A 20,137-nucleotide genomic window follows, 5' to 3' on the forward strand; every position below is an offset into this window, starting at 1 on the left:
CTATTGCTGGTCCCCACTCGAGGGGACCCCACAGCTCTGCTTTCTGTTTGGCTCCGTGCAGAAGGAACGCGCTGGGTTTGCGGGTGGCTGATGTCCCCAAGCTGGCTTTCGGGGACCTCCAGAGATTAGAGGGGCATGGTGGAAAGGGTGTTGTGGCTCCAAGGGGTGGTGCAGCTGGGCTGGAGCCCCATGGACTCCATTTGGGAAACAAATTGGTCGTTCTCAGCCCAGTTCCCAGTGTCTGGCACTTGGTCCCAGCTGCAGCCCCAGGGAGGGATCCCGCCAGTGCACAGCCTCAGGTCCTGCCCTGTTTGCTGCCTGCTCCTGAGCCAGGAGGTTTGCAGAAGGATTTACCCAGCCCTTGTAATGAAAGCTTAAAACAACCAAGAGAAAAAACACTTTGAATGCAAACCTTATTGGTTGCACAGAGCTCTTACTAGAAAGGTTTTTTGACCCCCTGCCTCCACCATGGACCCTCCCAGTGCAGGTCCCCAATTGCTGTGCTCAGCCTCTTGGTCCAGCACCCCAGGGGATGTTGGTGCAGGGTGAGGCAGTGAGGAGGCTGGCTGGGCTCAGGGTGCTGCAGGGGGGATCTGCAAGCATCTGAGTTTTGAGCATCCTGAGCCTTAGACTGCTGCCCCTCGCAGAGCCTCACCCACAGAACATCCCTACAGCTCCCTCTTGACCCCAGGGTACAGGAAAATTCCTCTTGCTTAAGAAGTTCTCCTTAGGCTGTAGGGCTCACGCCTCCCCAGCAGCCTGCACCCCGAGCCATCATCCTGCAGGACCAGCTCCCCACACCAGACCCACACTGGGAGCTGTGTGCTGGAGCTGCTCCCAGCAAATACCTGTGCTCTTTATCAGCTGGTGACTGATTTAGGAAAGTTCATGGCTTCAGCATCCCATGATCCGTTTACTAGAAAGGGTTCATTTCCTTAAATGATGTAGTTTATGGTCATAATATATTTTAATTTCTTTATGATACAAGAAGCCAATGGCACTGAGCCTTGCAGGAGTGTTAAGTGACAAATAACAGTATGACCCTGTCTTGGAGACATAGGTCAAATACTCAGAGGCTAATTAGCAGTTTGCCATGTTGTTTGTTAGCTGGGAGCCAGGTAGTTAGCACTGCAGTGACCATGGGTTTATGGGACCATGGAGACATGTGATCCCCTCCCCTTGCCATTCCCTGAGATACAAACCTTGCATGAAGAAAGCTCTCACGTTCCCATATCTTGCATTCTGCTGTTTTTGTTTCTGTGGCACTAAACAGGATGGTTGTCTGGCACAGGAGAGTGCTGTGATGGCCATGGGCTGCAGGGTGTGAAGCTGCTGTGTACCTGGAGCTCCAGAGGACTGTTTTGCTTCCATTGACCCCTGGCACATTCTTCTCTGGTGACTGAGGACAAGGCAGGCTCTTCAGGCACTCTGCAGACCCTGTGTTGAAAAATAATTTTGCAATAACTTGTTTCCTTCTTTTTTTTTTCTTCCCCATGCCCAAGTGACCTTTCCCAGATCAGACCTGACCAGTGCTCTCACCTATAGCAGCCTTACCCCTTCCTCCTGCTGCCTCTCATCAGATACAAACATGCCCCTTTTCTGAGATGCTCCCCTGAAGTCCTCTTCTGCATTCAGGGCTGAAATTTTTTAGCCAGCCCAGGGCAGGAATTGGCTGTCCAATTCAGGAAAATGCTTTTTGCCCCTGAAGAGCCCTCCCCCACCAACCTCACCCTGCTACAACTCTCCATGCCCACAGCAGCTTTGCAGTCTTTTGCCTTAATTTCTAGTGAGGGCCAAACCTGAGAGCTCCAGCAGTGGCTGGAGGTCACTTTCAGCAGGCATGGTGTGCTGATGCAGCCACCTTTGCAAAAAGATAAAAAACACTTTAAAAAAAGGTAAAACTTGCTTTGTAACCTTTGTTGATTTTGGATGTTCTCCTCCTCCACCTATTGCTTCACCAGCTGGAACAATTTGGGGCTGTTTCATGTGTGTGTAATGAACATATAAAGTCAATGAAACCTAAAAGTCTTTCAAACAGCTGGCAAGGGTGAAGAAGTTCACTTGCCTGCCAGACTGCAAGCTCAGTAGACATCTTTTACCTGGGAAGCTGCAAGATTACTTCAGTTCCAAAGGGATCATATCCACCTGCTAAATAAGTTTCCATCAGGTCCAGATGTGGGCTGCTGTGATCTGTGCCCCATTAAATGCATCAGCTGGCAAGGCATGGAAATAGGTGCCTGTAGGTGCTCTTTGCTGTCAGCAAAGCCCCTCTCCAGCACTGCTGCTTCCCCAGACTTCTGCTTCACATTTAAACAGGGATTTTGCTGGATCCAGGGTTGCTGGATTCAAGCATCTGCCAGTGTAGACAGTGAACCTGGAACAGCACATGGCAGAGTCAGAGCTTTTCTGGATTTCCTCTGACATAGGCAGGAAAATGTTTTGCTGAAAAGTGTCCAGGTCTTCCTTGGGTTGGCCTGAGGGGGTTTAGGTGGGATGCACTGTGGGAGCTGTAGCTTGAGCCAAGCTGCAGTTTGTGGTGTAATGGGAGGAGATGGAATCAAACTGTTCCTCTTCCTCACTTGATCTGGGGCTCATTGTGTGACTTTACATAACAACACAGCAGCCACACTTCCAGAGTCTCAAGTGCTGACTTGGGGGTGCCAGGGGACAGATGCTCTTCTCCAGAGCTGTAATGTAGGAAGAGGGATTGCAAATACACACCAGCAAATGCAGTGGCATTTTTGAGCACAGCTGCCCTTCTGAGAACAGCTCAGACTTACTGTCCTTGCAAAACAATAGCTCCCAAGAGTACTAATAATTACTTCCTCAAGTGTTCAGATCCTTTGTTAGGCAGGATAATCAACCCCTTTCTGGTCCTGGGATGAAAGACACACACAGTGTTATCACTAGAGCTGTTTATGCTGAAATGCTCTGTCTGTCCCCATGTTTGCAGTTCTTTCCCTGCTGCTTTTGCACAGCAGCCATTTATTTTAGCTCCAATAATTGCCTCCAGCTCCAATATCCATCCCAGCTTCAGCTGAAACACACATGTTGCTTTTGGAGAGGAGTTCAAGCAGAGTCTGGTTCCTCATTTGAAGTGTCTTTTCTTCATGTCCCAAAACTGCCTTTATTCTCCATACGGTGATTTTTATGGCCTGGGGAACCTGGACAGAGGCTGGTTTGGCCTCTTCCTGATAACTTTGGCATTGGTGAGAAGTAGCTGGAGGTGCAGTGAAGCTGCCTGTCACTCTTGGCTGTGCCAGGGAGCCCAGGGTGCCACCGTGTGTCACCAGCTCACCAGTGACAGCATGTCTGGGGCCTGCTGAGGTATCACCTGTCCTGGGCATCACCTCCAGCTCCAAACAGCATCTGCCCCAATCACAGCCACAGGCACGTCAGTGTGGAGGAAAATAAATCATCAAACATGATTCGTTGTTGAACAGGATGATAAAATGCCTGAGTCTTCCTCTGGTCATGGGTCTGACACGTGGCTGAGGTCACCTCCTGCCTCCTGGGGCTGGATTGTTCCGATCCAACCCCTGAATGGAGGTCGTGGATCTTTCTGGTTGACCTCCATGAGGTGTTTTGCAGGAACAGGGATGTGCTGTGTGCAGCCAGCAAGGGGCAAACAGATTTCTGCTGAATCACTGGGTTTCCTGGAGACTTCTCAGTACTGCTGGGGACACACCCAGGAGCAGACCCTGGTCTGTGTGTCCATCCTATGACTGCCTGAGTGGAGGCAATGATCCCCTGAAGCCCCTCTTCAGCCCTGCAGCCCCCCAGCCCCTGCCAAATTCCTGGGAGCTGCTTATTAACACCCAGACAACTCTGCTCTGGAGTCATGACATGCTGAGGCAGAAGGCAAAGGGGTTTGACAGTGTGGCCTAAATAACCATGTTTACAAAAAGTCTGACAAAACACAAGCCCTTGGCTTTATCTTTCCCATTTGGAAATAGCCACAGAGCAAATATACTTAAGGCATGAAGGGAGGGGGATATATATTGACTTTAGAAAAAGCTGTTCTTTAAAAACAGGAAAAAAAGCTCATCCTCAAGCTGTGCATGCTGGCTGCTAGACCCAAAAGTCTTGCATAGAGGTTTAAAGCCTGCCTGCTAATCTGTAGCAGTTCTGTGTGAGCAAGTCATGCAGTAAACTGCTCTCTGTTAATTTTTTAATGTAGAATAAACAGGTCAAGAAATGATTAGCATGATAATAAGTTGAGCTTAATCAGGAGAATCAGACAAGATGAGAGGGAAGAGGCAAATTGGAGTTATCAGTTAACCATTTGGAGTGGCTCTGCCTCCACAAGCTCATGTTTCCTCTCGTTTTCCATCTGCTCTGAAGCTGCCTTTTTTCCCCCCCTTTCCTATTTTAAATGATGAGCTAAAATTGCTGGTATAAGCACAATGGAAGCCCTTGTTTCTTCTTGCCTTCTATCTGCAATGGCTGCCCAAATGCATTGCAGGTGATAAGGCTCTTACCTGGTTATTCCTGATGGTTCTTGCCACTCCGCGTGGAGAAAGGGAGCTCCTGATGTTAAGGCTGAAACACACAAAATCCACTTTGTGTGGAAATCCACCAAGTACCAGTGCTCTGCTCTGGTGCAAAAGTTTCAGTGCAGTCCTGGCAGATCCATGGAATGAGCGGAGGCATCCGTGGGCAAGGGAAGAGCAGCCCTCGGGACTGCTTGGAGTGGAGTTTGGTCAGTGGTCGGAGATCTATATTCTCAGATAGGCAGGACTTTGTCCACAAACTGGAATTTGAAATTTCAAAGGGGAAAAAAAAAACCAGGCAGAAGGGACCTTTGCATGTGTGGAGATGACTACACTGGTGACGTTCCCCTGGGACTTTTCTTCTTTGCCTTGCAGTTCAGCTTCGTGCTTCCCCAGCAGCTCACTTGGCCAAAGAGCAGTGGGCTGAGCAGGGGCCTTGACCTGGCTTGGAGATTTCTTGCTCTGGAGAGGTTTCAGAGCTATGCTCATCTCTGTTTCACTTGCATGCCAAGGAAAAGCTACTCCAGCCCCATAGTGGCCTTGGAGCTGTGATATGGCAGGAATAACCTGGAGTCAGGGATGCAAGCAGCAGCAGTGGTTTTGCTGATGTGGGATGAGGTTGGTCCTGTGGGCTCTGGAGTTTCTGCTGGGGATTTCTTGAGGGTGCAGAGCTGTGAGAAGGGAAAAACAAAGAGCAGGAGGGCCCCAGGCTCCTGCCTACAGCCTGGCCACTGGCCACACTGAGAAAGTCCACAGATGAACCCAAACCAGGGGCACTGGAGGGCAGGGATCCAGGCCTATGGCAGGCTGGAGAAACGGGCCAGCAGGAACTGCAGCAGTGTAACCCACCCAGAGAGCATTGAGAAGATGGAGCCAGGCTCCTCACAGATGTGTATGGCAGAAGGAGATCAGTGGGCATAAAAACTGGAGAGAGGCTCAGACAATGTCTAAGGAGGAACTTTCCACAAGGACAGTTAAGTATTAGCTGCCTAGAGAGGTTGTGTGATCTCCATCCTTAGAGTAGTTCAAGACCCAAGAAGATCAAGCCCTGAGCAAGCCATGCTGCTCTCAGCTGGCCCTGCTCCCAGCAGGAGGCTGGAATAGAAACCCTGAGGTCTCTTTCAACCTCAGTTATCATTTGATCTTACAAAACCCTGTTCAATCCACTTAACATGAAGATCTAGCATGCACAGTAGCTGATAGCATCCTTATCATAAAAGCTCTATTAAACAGTCTATTCCTGACTCTCATTTACTGAGAAGCATGGATCTTAATTTGAGGGAATCCCCTTTTGCTTTGGATTAATTTGCCAGGCAGTAACATATCAATAAGGCAGAATCAATGTTATGATACGCCAGTGTGGGAAAGGATTCACTGCTCAACAGATAAAAAAATTATCACTTGGCACTGAACACATCATGCCCCAGAGCTGCCACGGTCTCCTTTGCAGCCATCTTCTGGTGTAGGAAATGGTGGGTAGGAGGCAGAAAATAGGGACAAGAGGAGAGAAGAGAAGGCCTAAAAGCTGGACTTGCCCTGAAAATTTGGTCTGGGAACAGCCTTTGCCTACCAGTGGGGGTTTGCCAGCTTCGAGTTGTCTCTCTCTAGAATAAAAATGTCAGAACATCTTCTGTAGGACAGAAATGTTTGAATGAGACCCAAACCCATCTGCTGACTTAAACATCTCCAACCTAAGGCAGCTGCAGGGTCCTATTAACTAGTCCAGGCCATGACTACACTGGAAAGCTGTCTCAAAACCCCACCTTGCAGGGACATCAGAGGGAGGCGAGGACAGCCCTGGAGAGACATCCATCTCCTGCAGCAACCCGTGCCCAGGGAGCAGCCATCACCGTTCCATCACGAGGCCATCTTGGGGACAAAGGAAGCACAGGATGTCCTTGACTGGTTTGGTCCTCGATCTCCACATGGAGACAAGAGGTTTGGGAGGGGGGACCTGCAACAGAGGACAGCAGTAGTGAGAACAGGACAGTAAACACAACCCTGGGGTGGAGAGCACCACAGTCCTGGCCTCGTGAGCCACCTGATGCTCTCCAAACTTCCCTCTGCCTTATCTGCTGCTCCCCTGCACGCGTTGCCTCTCCAGTGTCTATTCCTGGCCCTCTTAATCCTTCCTGCCCAGGGAGCAAACAGCCTTTGCCATCTTCCTTGCTCAGCAGGCTATGTAAGTAGAGGGCTGTTTTGCTGAGCAGAGCAGAACAGGCCACGCTTTTACAATATTTTACCAGACGCTGCACCAAATCCTGCAATATTTGACCTGGTGTCTGTAGCATTTATCTAATCAAAGGGATCACTGTGGCCCAGCCAGGACTGGGATGGATATCCCTGGAGCGAGGCCATAGAGGGGGCTATGCTCTACCTGAGCATCTCCATCCCAGTGTGCACACGATTAAAACAACTTTTGGCTCAGAACTGCTCTTGTCAAAGGGAAGGGAGATGGGCACATGGGTGCAGAGAGCTCTGGCCTCTCCCCCGGGAGCACAGACTGGATGATTGTTGCCCCTGCAGCAAAAGACCCTTTATCACCACTCCCAGGTGAGAAAGCATGGGCTCTCCCTTGTGCTCAGCTTCACTCCTGCAGATCTGTAGCTGCAGGGATCTGTTTATAGAGCATCCAGCCCCTGTAAAACTCAGTTTATAGGGAAGTAAAAGGCGTTGTACGTTGTTACTTTGCATAGCAACGTGTTAATTGCCAGGCGGGCACTGACCTTCTCTGTCAGGGAGGGGAAAAAAAGGAAAAGGTATGGGAGGGATGGAGGGAAACAGAGAAGGGAAAACTTGGGGGAGAAGGCAACAGTGGAGAGGAGAAGGCAATGACAGAGGTGAAGAGCAACCTTGCTCTCCTGGCAGGGTTTTTTCCAAGTTTTCCACCCCAAGAACAATTAAGCCAAACACCAGAAGCCAAACACCAAGGTCAATAGCCCAGGAAAGTGTTTCCCTGTTGGTGAGTGCCTGCTCCCATGGTCCTGCCTGCACCCAGAGTTGGGATCAGCAAAACGCTTTGAGATTCAGTAATAAACAGTCAACAAGAATCACTGCTGTTCCACAAAAAAAAAAAAAAAAAAGAAAAAAAAAAACAGCTTAGCAGTGTTCGGCAGTCAGTGAGATGATTAAAGATTAACCCCCTGCCTCCTGCCTCCACCCCTCTGGGGAGTATAGGCCTTGAGGCTCAGCAAATCCTTTCAGAGAAATATTTGAAATAAAAGACAACAGATAGGGGACGCAGCGAAGGCAGAGGGAGGCAGAAGGGCCAAGAGCCTGGGACAAGGGAATCTGTACAACCTGGCCCCTCTCTGCTGCCGATAATGCGCCTTTCCAAAGCCCTCATAGACATGGAGATGGCAGATTACAGCGCGGCGCTGGACCCGGCGTACACCACCCTGGAGTTTGAGAACATGCAGGTGCTGGCTATGGGCAGTGGTAAGTCCCCTCTGCCTGCTCCCCTCTGCCATGGGGGGGATGAGCTGAGGGCTTCAGGAAGGGAATTTCCTGGGGCAGGCACCAAAATGCTTCTGGGGAGGGCTGGGGCACGCAGGGTGTCAAGTGGGGGGCTCCTGGCAGCTCACGGGGGGGTTTCTGCTTCCCTTGTGGAGATGTAGAGGTGGTGGAGCAATGCCAGGCACGGTGCCCTGCAGCCCTGACACCCTGGGAATGGGCACATGTTGGGATCTGGGTGCAGCGTGAGGTGTCCCCTTCACAGGGACCAGGGCTGAGCAGAGGGACGGTCTCACTAGCCCAAAAGGAGAAAAGACCAGCCAAAAGTTTCCTAGTGAAACTGACAGCTCCCAGATAGATGACTGAGCTCATGGCTCCAGAGCAGAGAACCAGTCCCATTGCAGCAGCTGGGACCAGAGCTGAAAGCCATTTAGCAGCTGGCATAGAAATCACTATGAAAAGAAACTCAAACACTGTCCCCACAGCTGCCCCGAGGCCACGGTCCTTCCCTGTGCAAGAGCTGGGGTGCAGGGTGGAATCCCCCTCTATGGGAGTGCTGCGGGGCTGGGGGGCTCAGCCCCCAAGAAGAGGGGTGAGGGGGCCTGGAGGGCACAGACAAGCATTCCTGTCCCCTCTGGAGGGTGAAATCATGCTTAACCCACCACAATTTGCAATGCTGGCCCACCCATTTGGGGAACAAGAAGTCCTAGCAATTCACTGCTTAGAGATAACAGGAGATTCCTCTCCAAGTCCCCCCTAAAGTCTTTCTAAATACGAGGTTAATAACTAAACAAAGTATGCTCCAGAAATGACCCCCCCAAGCCCCTTCCTCCTGCCTGCTGTGTCACCGAGGCTGCCGGAGCACCCCTGTCCCTGTGCCCACAGCATGGGCTCTTCCCTCACAGCCCATGTGGCTCTTCCCCAGGTTCTGATCCATCACAGATATGACATTCCAGTGCCAAAGTGGCTCTGCTGTGTAATAACCCCTGCTCCCCAGGCTGGCCCTACACACCTGACGTCTGGGGGCCATGAGCAGCTCCCCTTGGCTCTGCCGATGACCACTGGGACCTTGCAGTCAAGCACAGGTCTCATCCCCTCTCCCAACCAGCAGGGCAGAAGCTCCTGCACAGCAGGCAGAGACCCCACCTCACCAAACTGGTGGCTCCACAGGGCAGAGGGACACAATGATTTTATATGTCACAATCAGGCGCAAGGCAAAACACACCCCAGAGGTGGGTGATGCAGCACCAATGCCTCTTCTCCTCTGCCCAGCTCCAGGTCTCAGCTCCAAGGCTGCTTTGGCACTCTGGCAGCTCCTCCTGCAGAACCTCTGGCTCCTTTGCTGGCCAAGGACTGCAGGAGAACGAGGTCCCTGCTCAGCCCCACAGCTCCAGCCTAGAGGTGGATGCTCAACAGTGACCAAGTCTGCCACTGTCACAGACCCATTGGTCTCATGTTCAGACAGGCCTAGGGACCTCTTAAGGAGTTCTTGCCCTACTAATATGAGTCCCTACCATGAGATCTCAAATTTTAAGTAGGATTTCTTCTTTCCTCTATTTACCTTAACTTCAAATCAATCTCATTAAAACCACTCCACTGCAGCAGCAGGATCCCACACTTCTGGCACCAGGAAATAAACTTAATCGGAAAATGATCCATTAGGCAGTAACTCCATTGTCAGCTGGCTATCAGACTAAGATGCTGTAATTTCTTTGACAATGGTGCTAGTTTTTCCTGTTCTATATTCATCTGATTGCAGCATGATATACTGCTAAAAAGGGATTTATCTGGGTTGTGACAGATACACAAGTAATAGGATTACAGGCAGGGTAGATCGTCCTTCCTCTCTGGTGCCAGACCTGTGTTTAGCTGAAACTGGAAATGTAACTTGCCTTCTGGAGAAGCCTTCATCCAGCCGAGCCTTCAGGATCTTTTGGAGGAAAGATGGTTTGCAGGCAAGCTGCTCCCAGGGCAGGAGGAGGAGGCTTGGGAGGAGCTCAGGGCTGTGGGAGCAGAGAGGGGCTTTGCATGCACACAAATGCAGCACATGACAGGGTGTGCCAGACAAGGACACACAGGCAGCAAACACACTCAGGAAAGCAATATAGAAAGGACACAAGGAATTAGAAAGACAGAAAGCAAGCAAGGAATTGAAAAATTCTGCCAGAGCTAGGGAAGGGCTGGCATGAGATCTCCTGTGTCAGCTTGCTGCTGGGAATCACAGAACCCACTCCAGGTTACTCATGCCAAGGGATGCCACAAAGAGGCTGGGAGGCACTTGCTGCAATACCCCTTTTTTTAAAAATAAATGGTAAAATTGAAGCCCTGCGCCAGCCAGCATTGCCCTGGCCTCCCTCAGCACCCTTGCTCCAGCTCCAGAAGGGAGCCCTGCTTGGACCAGGCTTTTTGTAGCACCCAGCCCCCTTTCTGCTGAGTGCCAAGTGGGAGCAGCTGTGGCCCTCCCCGGGTGAGAGCTGTGTCCCTGCCAAACCCAGAGACCAAAAGATTCACTTATTAAAATCCCAGCAGGTTTCTGTGGCTTTGTAGATCCTGGGTATCATTTGCAGCCGGGATTTCCACTGAGGCAGGGGAATGTGCCTGTGCTGAGACAGGAAAATGTGCATGGGAGGGGACAATTACATCAACTGAATTAAGGGCTGATCCTTTCAGCCTTGAGGTTTGTTTGGCTTGCCAGAGGGGTTTTAGTGTAGGGTTTGTATGGTTACAAGGCTTTCAGATGTCCTTTCCCACAGAGGCTGCTGCAGTTCCTCATCTTCCCAAGAGAGTCCTGCAAATGCCAGCCCCTCAGTCTGTAAGGACTGTAAAACACTTTGGAGTCAGCTGTGATGCTTCCAGATGCTAAAAAATAACCAGTGTACAGCCTCCTCCACCCTAGGGCATCACCCTTTTTTTATGGGTTAGCTTGTTCAGTCCTTCCTTGCATGGGTAGGGTTTGCCTATGTGAATGTTCCAGCTAAAGTAATTTAAGGTTTTTGTGTCTTGTTCTCCTGAAGAACAACTGTGCAGGTTGGAGCTCCATACCTGGCAGAGTGGCCAGCAAAGGGAGCTGGTCACCTTGTTTCTTTGACAAAAATCTGCTCAGGACTACCTTGGGCTCTTTCAGGGCTGTAACACAAACACTTCTCTAATAAATCAGCTGCTCATCCTCATTTGTAATACTTCAGCTTTAACTCTGCACCAGCTTTTTCTTTGGCCATGCTACTGCAGCCCAAAGTGTCTGCAAATCCTCAAGGAATTTTGGCTCTGCTCTCTGACTCCTACAAATGGGTTTCTGTTTTGTCTGAAGGCGTTGCTGGAGTCAGGCCTTGAGGAAGAGCTGTCCCACCCTGGCACATGGGGACCTTTTGCACACTCAAAATGCAGTGACTGAATATACCCTGAGCACCCACCCCTCCTTCCACACCTCTCTGACCTGCTTCTGCTGCCCAGCCTGGCTGCAGCTGCCTGGTTCCTCCAAAAATCAAGTCTCACGTGGGGAGATGAGTTCAGAAATGTTGGCTGTGTGTCTCACTGTCCTTTTCTCCCCGTGTCCTTCCCCAAGCAGACACATCTCCATCAGAAGCAGCCAACCTCAACACCTCCAACAGTATCGGGGTGAGCGCCCTCTGTGCCATCTGTGGGGACCGAGCCACGGGGAAGCATTATGGGGCTTCCAGCTGTGATGGCTGCAAAGGCTTCTTCAGGAGGAGTGTCAGGAAGAACCACATGTACTCCTGCAGGTAAGGACAGAGGGGACACAGACACAAAAAAGTCCCTGGCAAAGCCCTCAGGCACCACAGCACAGTCCTTCCTCCCTCTCATCCTCCCTGCTTCCTCCATCACCCTCCTTGACCTCACCCCCAGCAGGGAAAGGCAGGAGACCACCCTCCCTCTGGGACTGCCCCCCAGTGATCCCTGGGGAAAGACCCTTTCCTGGTTCTTTATGGGACAAGCACATGTTCTATGCAAAGGGATGTGGCCAACTGTGGGTGCAACCAGCAAGCAAGGTGTTGCTGGGAAGGAAACTTAAATGCTTAAAAAGCTGCTTTCAAGAATCCATTTAGGGAAATCTTAGCCTGGGGCTTTAAAAAGTACAATAGAAAGAAATCTTTGCAGAAGTGACAGATCTGGGCACAGCTGGGAGCCCTTTGCCAGCTCTGTGTGCCTTTGTCTTTACTTTGCAAGCTTGGTCAATCAGCAGAAAATTAGAGCAGATCTGCAAGTGAAATTCACACTGCACATGGCTACCAGGCTTGTGCTGCAAGCAAGAACCAGCACAGGGCTCAATGTTTGCCCCACTTTGTGTGATGGATTTGGCGATGCAAGTGTGGAGGGGAGGAGCTGTTTGCATCTCAAGTCCTCTCTGAACTGCAGGTGGGTGCAGAGCTGTTTGCACACCAGCAATGCCGTCCAGACATCAAAAGCAACCTGCCTGGATCTGACACAGCCCTGGAGAGATGCAGAGACTTAAATCCACTTCTTAACCTTAGTAGCTCCAGAACAAACTTCTACCTTTTTTTTTTTTAATTCAGAAAAAATTTCCTGTCTTCTAACTGGGATGTAACTTGCAACAGAGGCTAACAAAGTGGCTCTGACCCTCCTACCTCACACTTTTAACTTCCCTGGGGCTTGTTAGTCCATCCCTTGCCAAGAGGATGTTAGTAAGACAGGTGCCTAAGCTCCTGCATGTGTCAGCTCTAGCCCATCCTTACTGAACATCCAAAGATAAAGCAACACACAGAGCTGATCAGTGCAAAGAAGAAACCTCAGGTTAAAGCAAGCACAGAAATGGAAAAAACTGTGATTCCTTTCTCAGGGTGAGCCCCTGGGAACCTGCTCTGAGTGTATGTGTTTTGGAGGTGGATTGAGGCTCTGCCTTGTCCTGCCTTCAGGCTCAGTCTGGCCGCTCCTCACACCTCTCTTTCTTCCCAGGTTTAACAGGCAGTGTGTGGTAGACAAAGACAAAAGGAACCAGTGCCGATACTGCAGGCTTAAGAAGTGCTTCCGAGCAGGAATGAAGAAGGAAGGTGGGTGATGGATGGTGTGGCTTCCCCCTGCTCCCCCCAGCATCAGCCATGGGCTGGGTGTGTTTGCAGAAGCCCTGGCAGCCCAAGGCCAGTCCCTGCTGTGTATGTCTGTACATGCTCCCCTCTGCAGTGCCCTCCTGCACAGATCCAGACCCCATCACAGGGGGCTTAGGGAGAGTTCTGCCCTCCAGTCTTGAGCCCGCTCCCACCCCTGAGAAGTCCTTTGAAGCAGCCCTCATCCCAGCAGCTGAAGCAAGGAATGGGGAGCCCCTGCGTGCTTCCACATTCAGTGTCAGGGCATCTCTCAAAATACCAGCAAAGACAAGCCCACAGGAGTCTGGAAAACTTTGGGAAAACTGCTCTAAGTGCTGTTGCCCCAGAGTCACCATGAAATCCACAGCTGGATTGGATGTGTGAGACCACTGAAGGTCCAACTGTCATTTTCCACCCCACCCCCCCCCCTTTTTTTTTTTCTAATGTGTGTGTAGGTTCTTGTTGATCCTCTGCAGTTTTATATGCTATCAGTTTTATATGATACATTAGGCATGGCAAGAAGGTCCCAGAGCAAGGAGGAACATTTTGGTTATTTAACTCCATACAAAATGAGTAAAGACATCCACTCCCCTGCATGGCCCTGGCTCACCCCACCACCTCCATGACTCTGTTTCCACAGCCCTTCCAGGTCCCCATGACTCAGACATGATGGGACAGGACTCACCCTGTTTAGTCCTGTTTGGTTCTCAGGAGCACTCACAGTGGCAAGGAAACCTGGGGCTGCTGTGGCCCTTTTGGTGGAGGCACAAACTGCCAGAGAAGCCTTGAGGAGCTGCCTGGCACCTTGCAGCGTTCATTGATGGGATGAACTGGGAGACATTTGGCCCTGTTGTTCCATGCAGAGAAATTAAACCCTGTGCTCCCCTCAGTTCACACCCCCTGGAGGAGAAACTTAGGAGAAAAGGGGTCCTTGAAGACAACAGGGAAGTACCAGCAGTACCCAGGTGGTTCCCCCAGGAACATCAGCCTGCAGGAACACCTCTGGGCAGGCACATTTCTTCCCTGTTAAAGGGGATGAGGTATTGCAAGAAAACTGGCTTGACTTTTCCTGAAGAACATCGGAATCCTCCTCTCCCCACAGTGCCTGCTCATCCCATGCCCAGAGCTTTGCTGCTGTCTGTTAATATTCAATAGAAGTTACATTAGGTGCATGACCAGCTAATACTGAGCAAACATTTGGAAAACATCATGGCGTGACTGAACTCGGGGGCCTGCTACTGATAACAACCAACATAACCTTGAGAGCTCCTATTTACAGCCGCTGACTGCAGTGCTTTTCTTCTGGCCCAGCCTCATTATTGCTTTTTATCAGGTGGATTTATACATTGAGAACGTATCAATCCAGAGAGCCACCAGCCTCAGGCTGGGACTGTTCTGTTTCCCCTGCCATCGATCAATACTTTATTTGAGCAGATGGCTTTGACTGGCTGTGGTGTGGCACAGCCAGCCCACAGTCTCGTGGCAGACAGGCAAATCCTCCCCCTCAGCACTACTGCTGCTGCTCTGGCTCCTGCCACCTCCAGACTCAAAGCCCAGCTCCTCAAGTTTAGACCAAGCAGGGAGGAACGTTGGAGTCAAACCCATCCTCCTTTTTAAAAGAGAGCTCTGTTGTTCTGGATAGATAAGCAGGAGCTGCTCTGCACTTCCTTCCTTATTGTTGCTTAGATAGAAGTTTTTCAGCTGCACTTAAGCTTTCCAAACAGAGCTCACAGAAGTCCTGTGGACAGACAAAGCAGCCATGCAGATACTCAGCTCCTCCATCCCTTGGGCTGCATGCGTGAGCATGGCCACAGTTCCAGACTCCCTGTCTTGAAATCCAAAAAAGTAGTGCTAGATCCTGTGAAAGGAAACTTTTCCACTGAACTCTACGGGCTCTGAACCAGGTGTTTGAGTTCTGAAAAGACTCCCTCCCAGGAAAGCCTATTACAAGGAATGTGCAAACAGAACCACCAGATGCAGTCAGCTCCATGGGCATCCCATCCCACACCAGACACAGCTGCACACCTGCCCTGCCAGGCAGGGAAGCTGAGAACTGCAGCTAAGGGAGGGGAACGTTGAAAGTCTGTGGTTGCTTTTGGTGTGCATTGCCACCAACAACCTGCAGCTCAGCCAGAACACTCTCTTGCAGCTGTACAAAATGAACGGGACCGAATCAGCACCCGGAGATCAAGTTATGAAGACAGCAGCTTGCCCTCCATCAATGTCTTACTGCAGGCAGAAGTCCTGGCACAACAGGTACCTCTTCTTTCTTTTTTTCAGGAAATAAAGGCACTATCTGGCTGGTTGCAAATAGACAAGTCTTACAGTTACCACCTCTTCTCTAAGTAACTTATCTGCCAACTCAACACTGATTTTTCAAAGGCACTTGTTACCTGAAGCTTGTTACCCTTTAAAACTCCTTGGTCCAGGACACAGTTGTAATAATTGGCAGTATTCATTTCTGCTTTGATGGGACAGATGAGGGCTGGAGAGCCTGCTGATCACTGAAATCCAAGGAGCTGTGGCTGCCCAAGTCATCCAGGGGGCTAGCCTGGCAGCCTCCCTTCCCCATCAGCTGGGATGGGGAACTTTGGATTCTGGCTCCCTGCACAGTTTCATGTGAAGTCAGTTTTATGCCTGTTTTATGTAGATATTCTTTCCGGTGTTTGCTTGAAATTCCCCATTTCTGCAAACATACTGCCAAGACTTATTTCCTAGACTGTTCACCTGAAAAGATGACTGATTTAAGAATCTGGGTGTTGTGAGCTGTGTACATCAGATCAGCACTGCCTGGGAGGACACAGGATGGGAGAGGAACACCCAGGCTGCAGGGAGGGTTTGTCTGCAAGAACAAGTGATGAGCTCCAGCACTGGAGGCAAGAGCTGCCACTCTTCATGGGAGCTGGGGAGAGCAGCACTCCCTCTCCCAGGAAAAACAAAGAGGGATTTGAGGAGACAGTCCATGACCTCCCTTGCTTCAAGGGTCACATTACCCTGAAAACTGTCCAGAGAGATGCTCCAGGACAGAACATGCTGTGCTCTGGGCTCCACAGTAGGGCTCAGGCTGTAAGGTCCAATTCCCCCAGGAAAGCATGTGCCAGAAGGGCTGTGGGCCAATCCTTTCTTTGCACAAGAAATATGTCCAGTTTCATCCCACCTCTCACCTTGTCTTACACAGGCCCTCATATATTTATATTCCCTATAAAAATAATATTGGTGCTGCTCCCAGAGGTGTGAGATAATGGGATCTCAAGTCACCAGATCCTACAAGTGAAGGACAATTCTGGCATCATATGTAAGTCTTAAGCAGGGTCTACTGATAAAAGCTACAACCATCCACAAGTCCAGGGGAGCTCCTGCTCTCCCACAGAGCACAGAGAGACTCATTAAACAAGGCAGGCTCCAGCACAGTAATTGGTAACTTTTTTTGTGCCTGGCTAATTAGAACAAGATACTGCTGAGGAGCTGCTTTCTCCAAGATCTCGGGTCACTCACTCAGAGGTCTTTATTTATTTGCTAAGCCTTCCGGGCTCTCTGATTACGGTAATACATGGTGAGATTTTTACAATCTTATTTATTCAATAATAGCTCGGGGGCTGGAAAGCTTCCAGGTAATGCAACCTGGGAAAAAAAAAAAAGTAAGTGGCATTTGAACTCCATTTCCTTGGGGAGCTGGCAACGTCCAATCTGAAAACACTGGCAGGAACAGGACAGGAAGAGCTGATGTTGTACAAGAGCAGAGAGGGCAGGTGGAGGGCAGTGATGGGCTTGAGTTAATTGCTTACAGAAGCATGAGGATAAGTAGTGACCAAGGGCAGATTTTCAGATGAGCTGGGTGAGCAGCTATGCATGTGAACCAGGCAGGAAGTTGGGTGCCTGGTTTGGGGGAGATGTTCTTTCCAGCTCTGTGTGATGGTACTTGCAGAGTTGTCAGGCTTGTCCTTTGGAGATGAAATGGCCCCATTTGCCTTTGCAATCACAAATAATTCACCGTGCAATAAACTCAGTTTGTGTTGTAGACCTCTCTGCACACAGGCAGTTTTGCCAAAAGGGCTTTAAAGCTGGGGATATGTGGGAGATTCTGGTCTTCAAAGTCTGTCTTTAGCATTTCAAAGTGGGTAATGCCAAATATTAATGGTGCTCACAGAAAGTAATGTCAGCCCTGGAATGCTACCTTCAGCAGAGACTTGTTGTGCTTCCCCTTGTGGAAGAGGGAGCAGTTCTCTACCCTTCCACCGAGTAGCTTGTGCAGCAGAACTGGGTGGATGTGCCCTTGCTGCTGGTGAGGCTGACAGCTACACAACTCTCTCTGTTCCCTCCTGGATCTTGAATGAGCACATTTTTTTCAGTGGGAGGAAGATCTTGACTTCAGAAACATTTCTTTCTGTGCTTTCTAGGCTTTTCAAGGCATGACAGTACACCAAGATGATCCACATCCTCAGCTCTGAAGCATTTCATGTTTACAGATCCCCAAGCTGATCTCAATTTAAATGAGTTGTGCTGGCCCACATGTTCTGGGTGTGCAACACAAAACAGCAATTGTTGATGTAGAAGTCTGCATCAGCACAACCCAGGGGCTGGGGATTTTCCTGTCTGTGTTTCCTCTGTGGCACTGAAAGCTGAAGGATCTCTTCTTTCCTTCCAGATATCTTCCCCAGTTTCTGTGATCAATGGAGACATTCGAGGGAAGAAGATTGCCAACATCTCTGACGTGTGTGAGTCCATGAAGCAGCAGCTGCTGGTGCTGGTGGAATGGGCCAAGTATATCCCTGCCTTCTGTGAGCTGCCCCTGGATGACCAGGCAAGTTCTACCATCAACCCCACCTTGCTCTGTCCTGGTGAAGGCAGCAGGGAGTCAAGGGAGAGCCAGGCAGATGAGACCTTCAAAGAAAATAGGCATTGTTCACTCTGTTATCCTGACTGCTGCAGCTGATTGGGAGCAGCATCCATACAATGCCAGCATAGGCCATTTGCATGTGCAGCCAATCACAGGAATGATAACACTGAGCTCACTTGAGGTACACAATCAGATGTGCATTTTGCACGGGTCTATCAGCCAATTATTTATTGATTAAAGTTTGGGCAGCACTTAGAAAACCCAAAGTGCTATACAAATGCTTAGGGTAATCAGACTGAGTAGGACAGACCTCTAGCCTGAGGTCTGAAAACTTAAAACTGTATCTGCTTGCCTATCTTCCTGTTTCTTGCCTGAGGACATGTTTGTATCCATTCTCCTAGTGTGTAATTATTTAAATTAAACACTAGTTTGTTCCCAGACAATAAGAAAACATCTCTTCAGTGTTAAAAAACAGGAATATATTTACACAAACTACTAAACTACTAAACTACAAACTACTAAAACAACATTTGCTGACTTCCAAACCAAAATAAGCACAGTGGGATTCATATCTCCTACAGAACTGCACTGCAGGATCTCTCAGGAAGCCTCAAATGGGTACAAGGAGATGTCTCCCATGTAAATCTATATTTCAGATGTCTGCAGCAGGTGTTGCAGAACATGGGTGGCCATCCTTGAACATCATGGGTGGATGGTGGGGAGGCTCCAGAGGGAAGGGTAGCACTGCTGGCAGTGAACAGCACAAGTCCTGTCACAGGTAGGAAGGTATTTCCAATCTGCCCAGTGTACAGGCACAAAACCAGATTGTGCCTTCTTCAGCTGGGATCAGTCTCCAACCCTAATGACCTTGAGGCAGTTTTTCTATGATGAATTAAAAAAACATCCAGAAAGTAAGAGTATCCATCTGATCCAAAACCCCTAAATCTGAGCTCCTCAGTAATCACCCATCAGCACAGAGCCCTGGGGAACTCAGTGCCACTGACACAGGAGGATATTTCTCCTCCTTTCTATTCTGTGCAAGTGCTAAATTGTCCAAAATGATAAGAAACCTGTTAAACTCCCAAGGCAAATACAACTTAAAAATTATGAAAACCGAAATGGACTTGAATGGCAAAGAAGATTTACACAGCAAACAGGCTGCAGCTCTCATGACCCATTGCATCCTTGTGCCACTTGGAACAGAGGCTGTAACTCTGGTTAATAACTTTGCACACTTCAGCCACTTCCACGTGAGCTCATTTTACAACACTGGGACTGCAAAACTTCTCAAAGAAGAAAACAAAGCCTAAATATGACAGTTTCTGAACCCTGCCTTCCCACAGGGGAGAGGCTGATCTCAGCATGCTCCACAGGCTCAGCTCAGCTGAAACAGTTTTTGTTACGACCATCCCCATCATCAGCAGTTCCCAATCTGTCCCAAAGGACTGGAAAGGAAATTAAATTAAACATTAAGCATTAAATCTACTCAGTTTAGGACATCTGTTCTTTCAAAGGATGGTGTGAGAAGAGGCAGCAGGTACTCAGGGAAGTGCAGGAGAAGGACAGAAATTCCAGGGAGAAGGAATAAGCAAAACTACACACAAGTCAGCTGTCCAAGGGCATGAGAGTGAGTCAAGACATGTCCAGTAGAAACATTCAAAGCTGGAAAATGCTCTTACATTGCCATTAAATTGTATCCTGAGAATAAATAATCTCTGCCAACATTTTTACAGGCAAGGTTGTACCTAACCCCTTATTCTCCCTCTGTACCAAAATGTTAAAGTACTGGGTTTGGTGGGGCAAAGCAATTTCATATCAAAGTTAAAGTTCTGCTTTGTTTTGTTACAACATTTATATTTATCCAAGTTCACAGTGGAATGATGTATCTCAGTTTGGTCACTGCAAGAAAAAACATCAAATAAGATGGTTTTGCCTTGTTGAAGTAATTTACTTTAACCCTGCTCAAACAAGTAAATTTTGCAGAAACAAAAATGGTGGTTCCAAACTGAGCTTTCTTGAATTTGTGTTAGGCAGCAAATGTGAGGGTTTTGGAAAGCTCAGTTTTGTGCAGCTCTGGGAACTACAAGCAGCTCACACAACACATCCACCCATGTTTGGAAAGCAATAGAGAAAGTCTGGATGCTGGCATATAGAAGAAGGTTCCCCAGCATCATGTGTGTAGTCTTCTTGCAAGGACCTCCACTTTGTCTATTTTGCATAATTCTTTTTCACTCTCTGTTAAAAAAAAATAAATAAAAATCCTGGCTTTTCTGGTAGGGTAGGACTTCTCTTGG

The 20,137-nt window shown here is 49.3% G+C and overlaps 1 protein-coding gene and 1 long non-coding RNA gene across 5 annotated transcripts in view; one reads left to right on the top strand and one right to left on the bottom strand.

Annotated features, from left to right (window-relative positions):
• The window catches only part of LOC139803467 (uncharacterized), a 56,052-nt gene that overhangs the window by 24,362 nt on the left and 11,553 nt on the right, over window positions 1–20,137 (bottom strand). Inside the window, exons 2-4 of one of the 2 annotated variants that reach the window (XR_011729016.1) lie at window positions 11,380–17,887; window positions 4,482–6,447; window positions 1,203–1,437 (exon numbers count right to left, since the gene is read on the bottom strand). This is a non-coding gene — a long non-coding RNA (uncharacterized lncRNA). Of the gene's footprint in view, window positions 1–1,202; window positions 1,438–4,481; window positions 6,448–11,379; window positions 17,888–20,137 lie in introns of those variants that run through there. The other variant, XR_011729017.1, reaches the window with a different exon arrangement.
• HNF4A (hepatocyte nuclear factor 4 alpha) overlaps window positions 1–20,137 on the top strand; it is a 34,965-nt gene that overhangs the window by 8,529 nt on the left and 6,299 nt on the right. The window contains exons 1-5 of one of the 3 annotated variants that reach the window (XM_071759644.1): window positions 7,674–7,931; window positions 11,509–11,686; window positions 12,879–12,973; window positions 15,156–15,262; window positions 17,652–17,811. In XM_071759644.1, the coding sequence (XP_071615745.1) occupies window positions 7,817–7,931; window positions 11,509–11,686; window positions 12,879–12,973; window positions 15,156–15,262; window positions 17,652–17,811 (655 nt within the window). In that variant the 5' untranslated portion in view covers window positions 7,674–7,816. Of the gene's footprint in view, window positions 1–7,673; window positions 7,932–11,508; window positions 11,687–12,878; window positions 12,974–15,155; window positions 15,263–17,651; window positions 17,812–20,137 lie in introns of those variants that run through there. The other 2 variants (XM_071759645.1, XM_071759646.1) reach the window with 2 other exon arrangements.

Source organism: Heliangelus exortis, chromosome 16 (genome assembly GCF_036169615.1).
Source record: "Heliangelus exortis chromosome 16, bHelExo1.hap1, whole genome shotgun sequence".
Lineage (NCBI taxonomy): Eukaryota > Metazoa > Chordata > Aves > Apodiformes > Trochilidae > Heliangelus > Heliangelus exortis.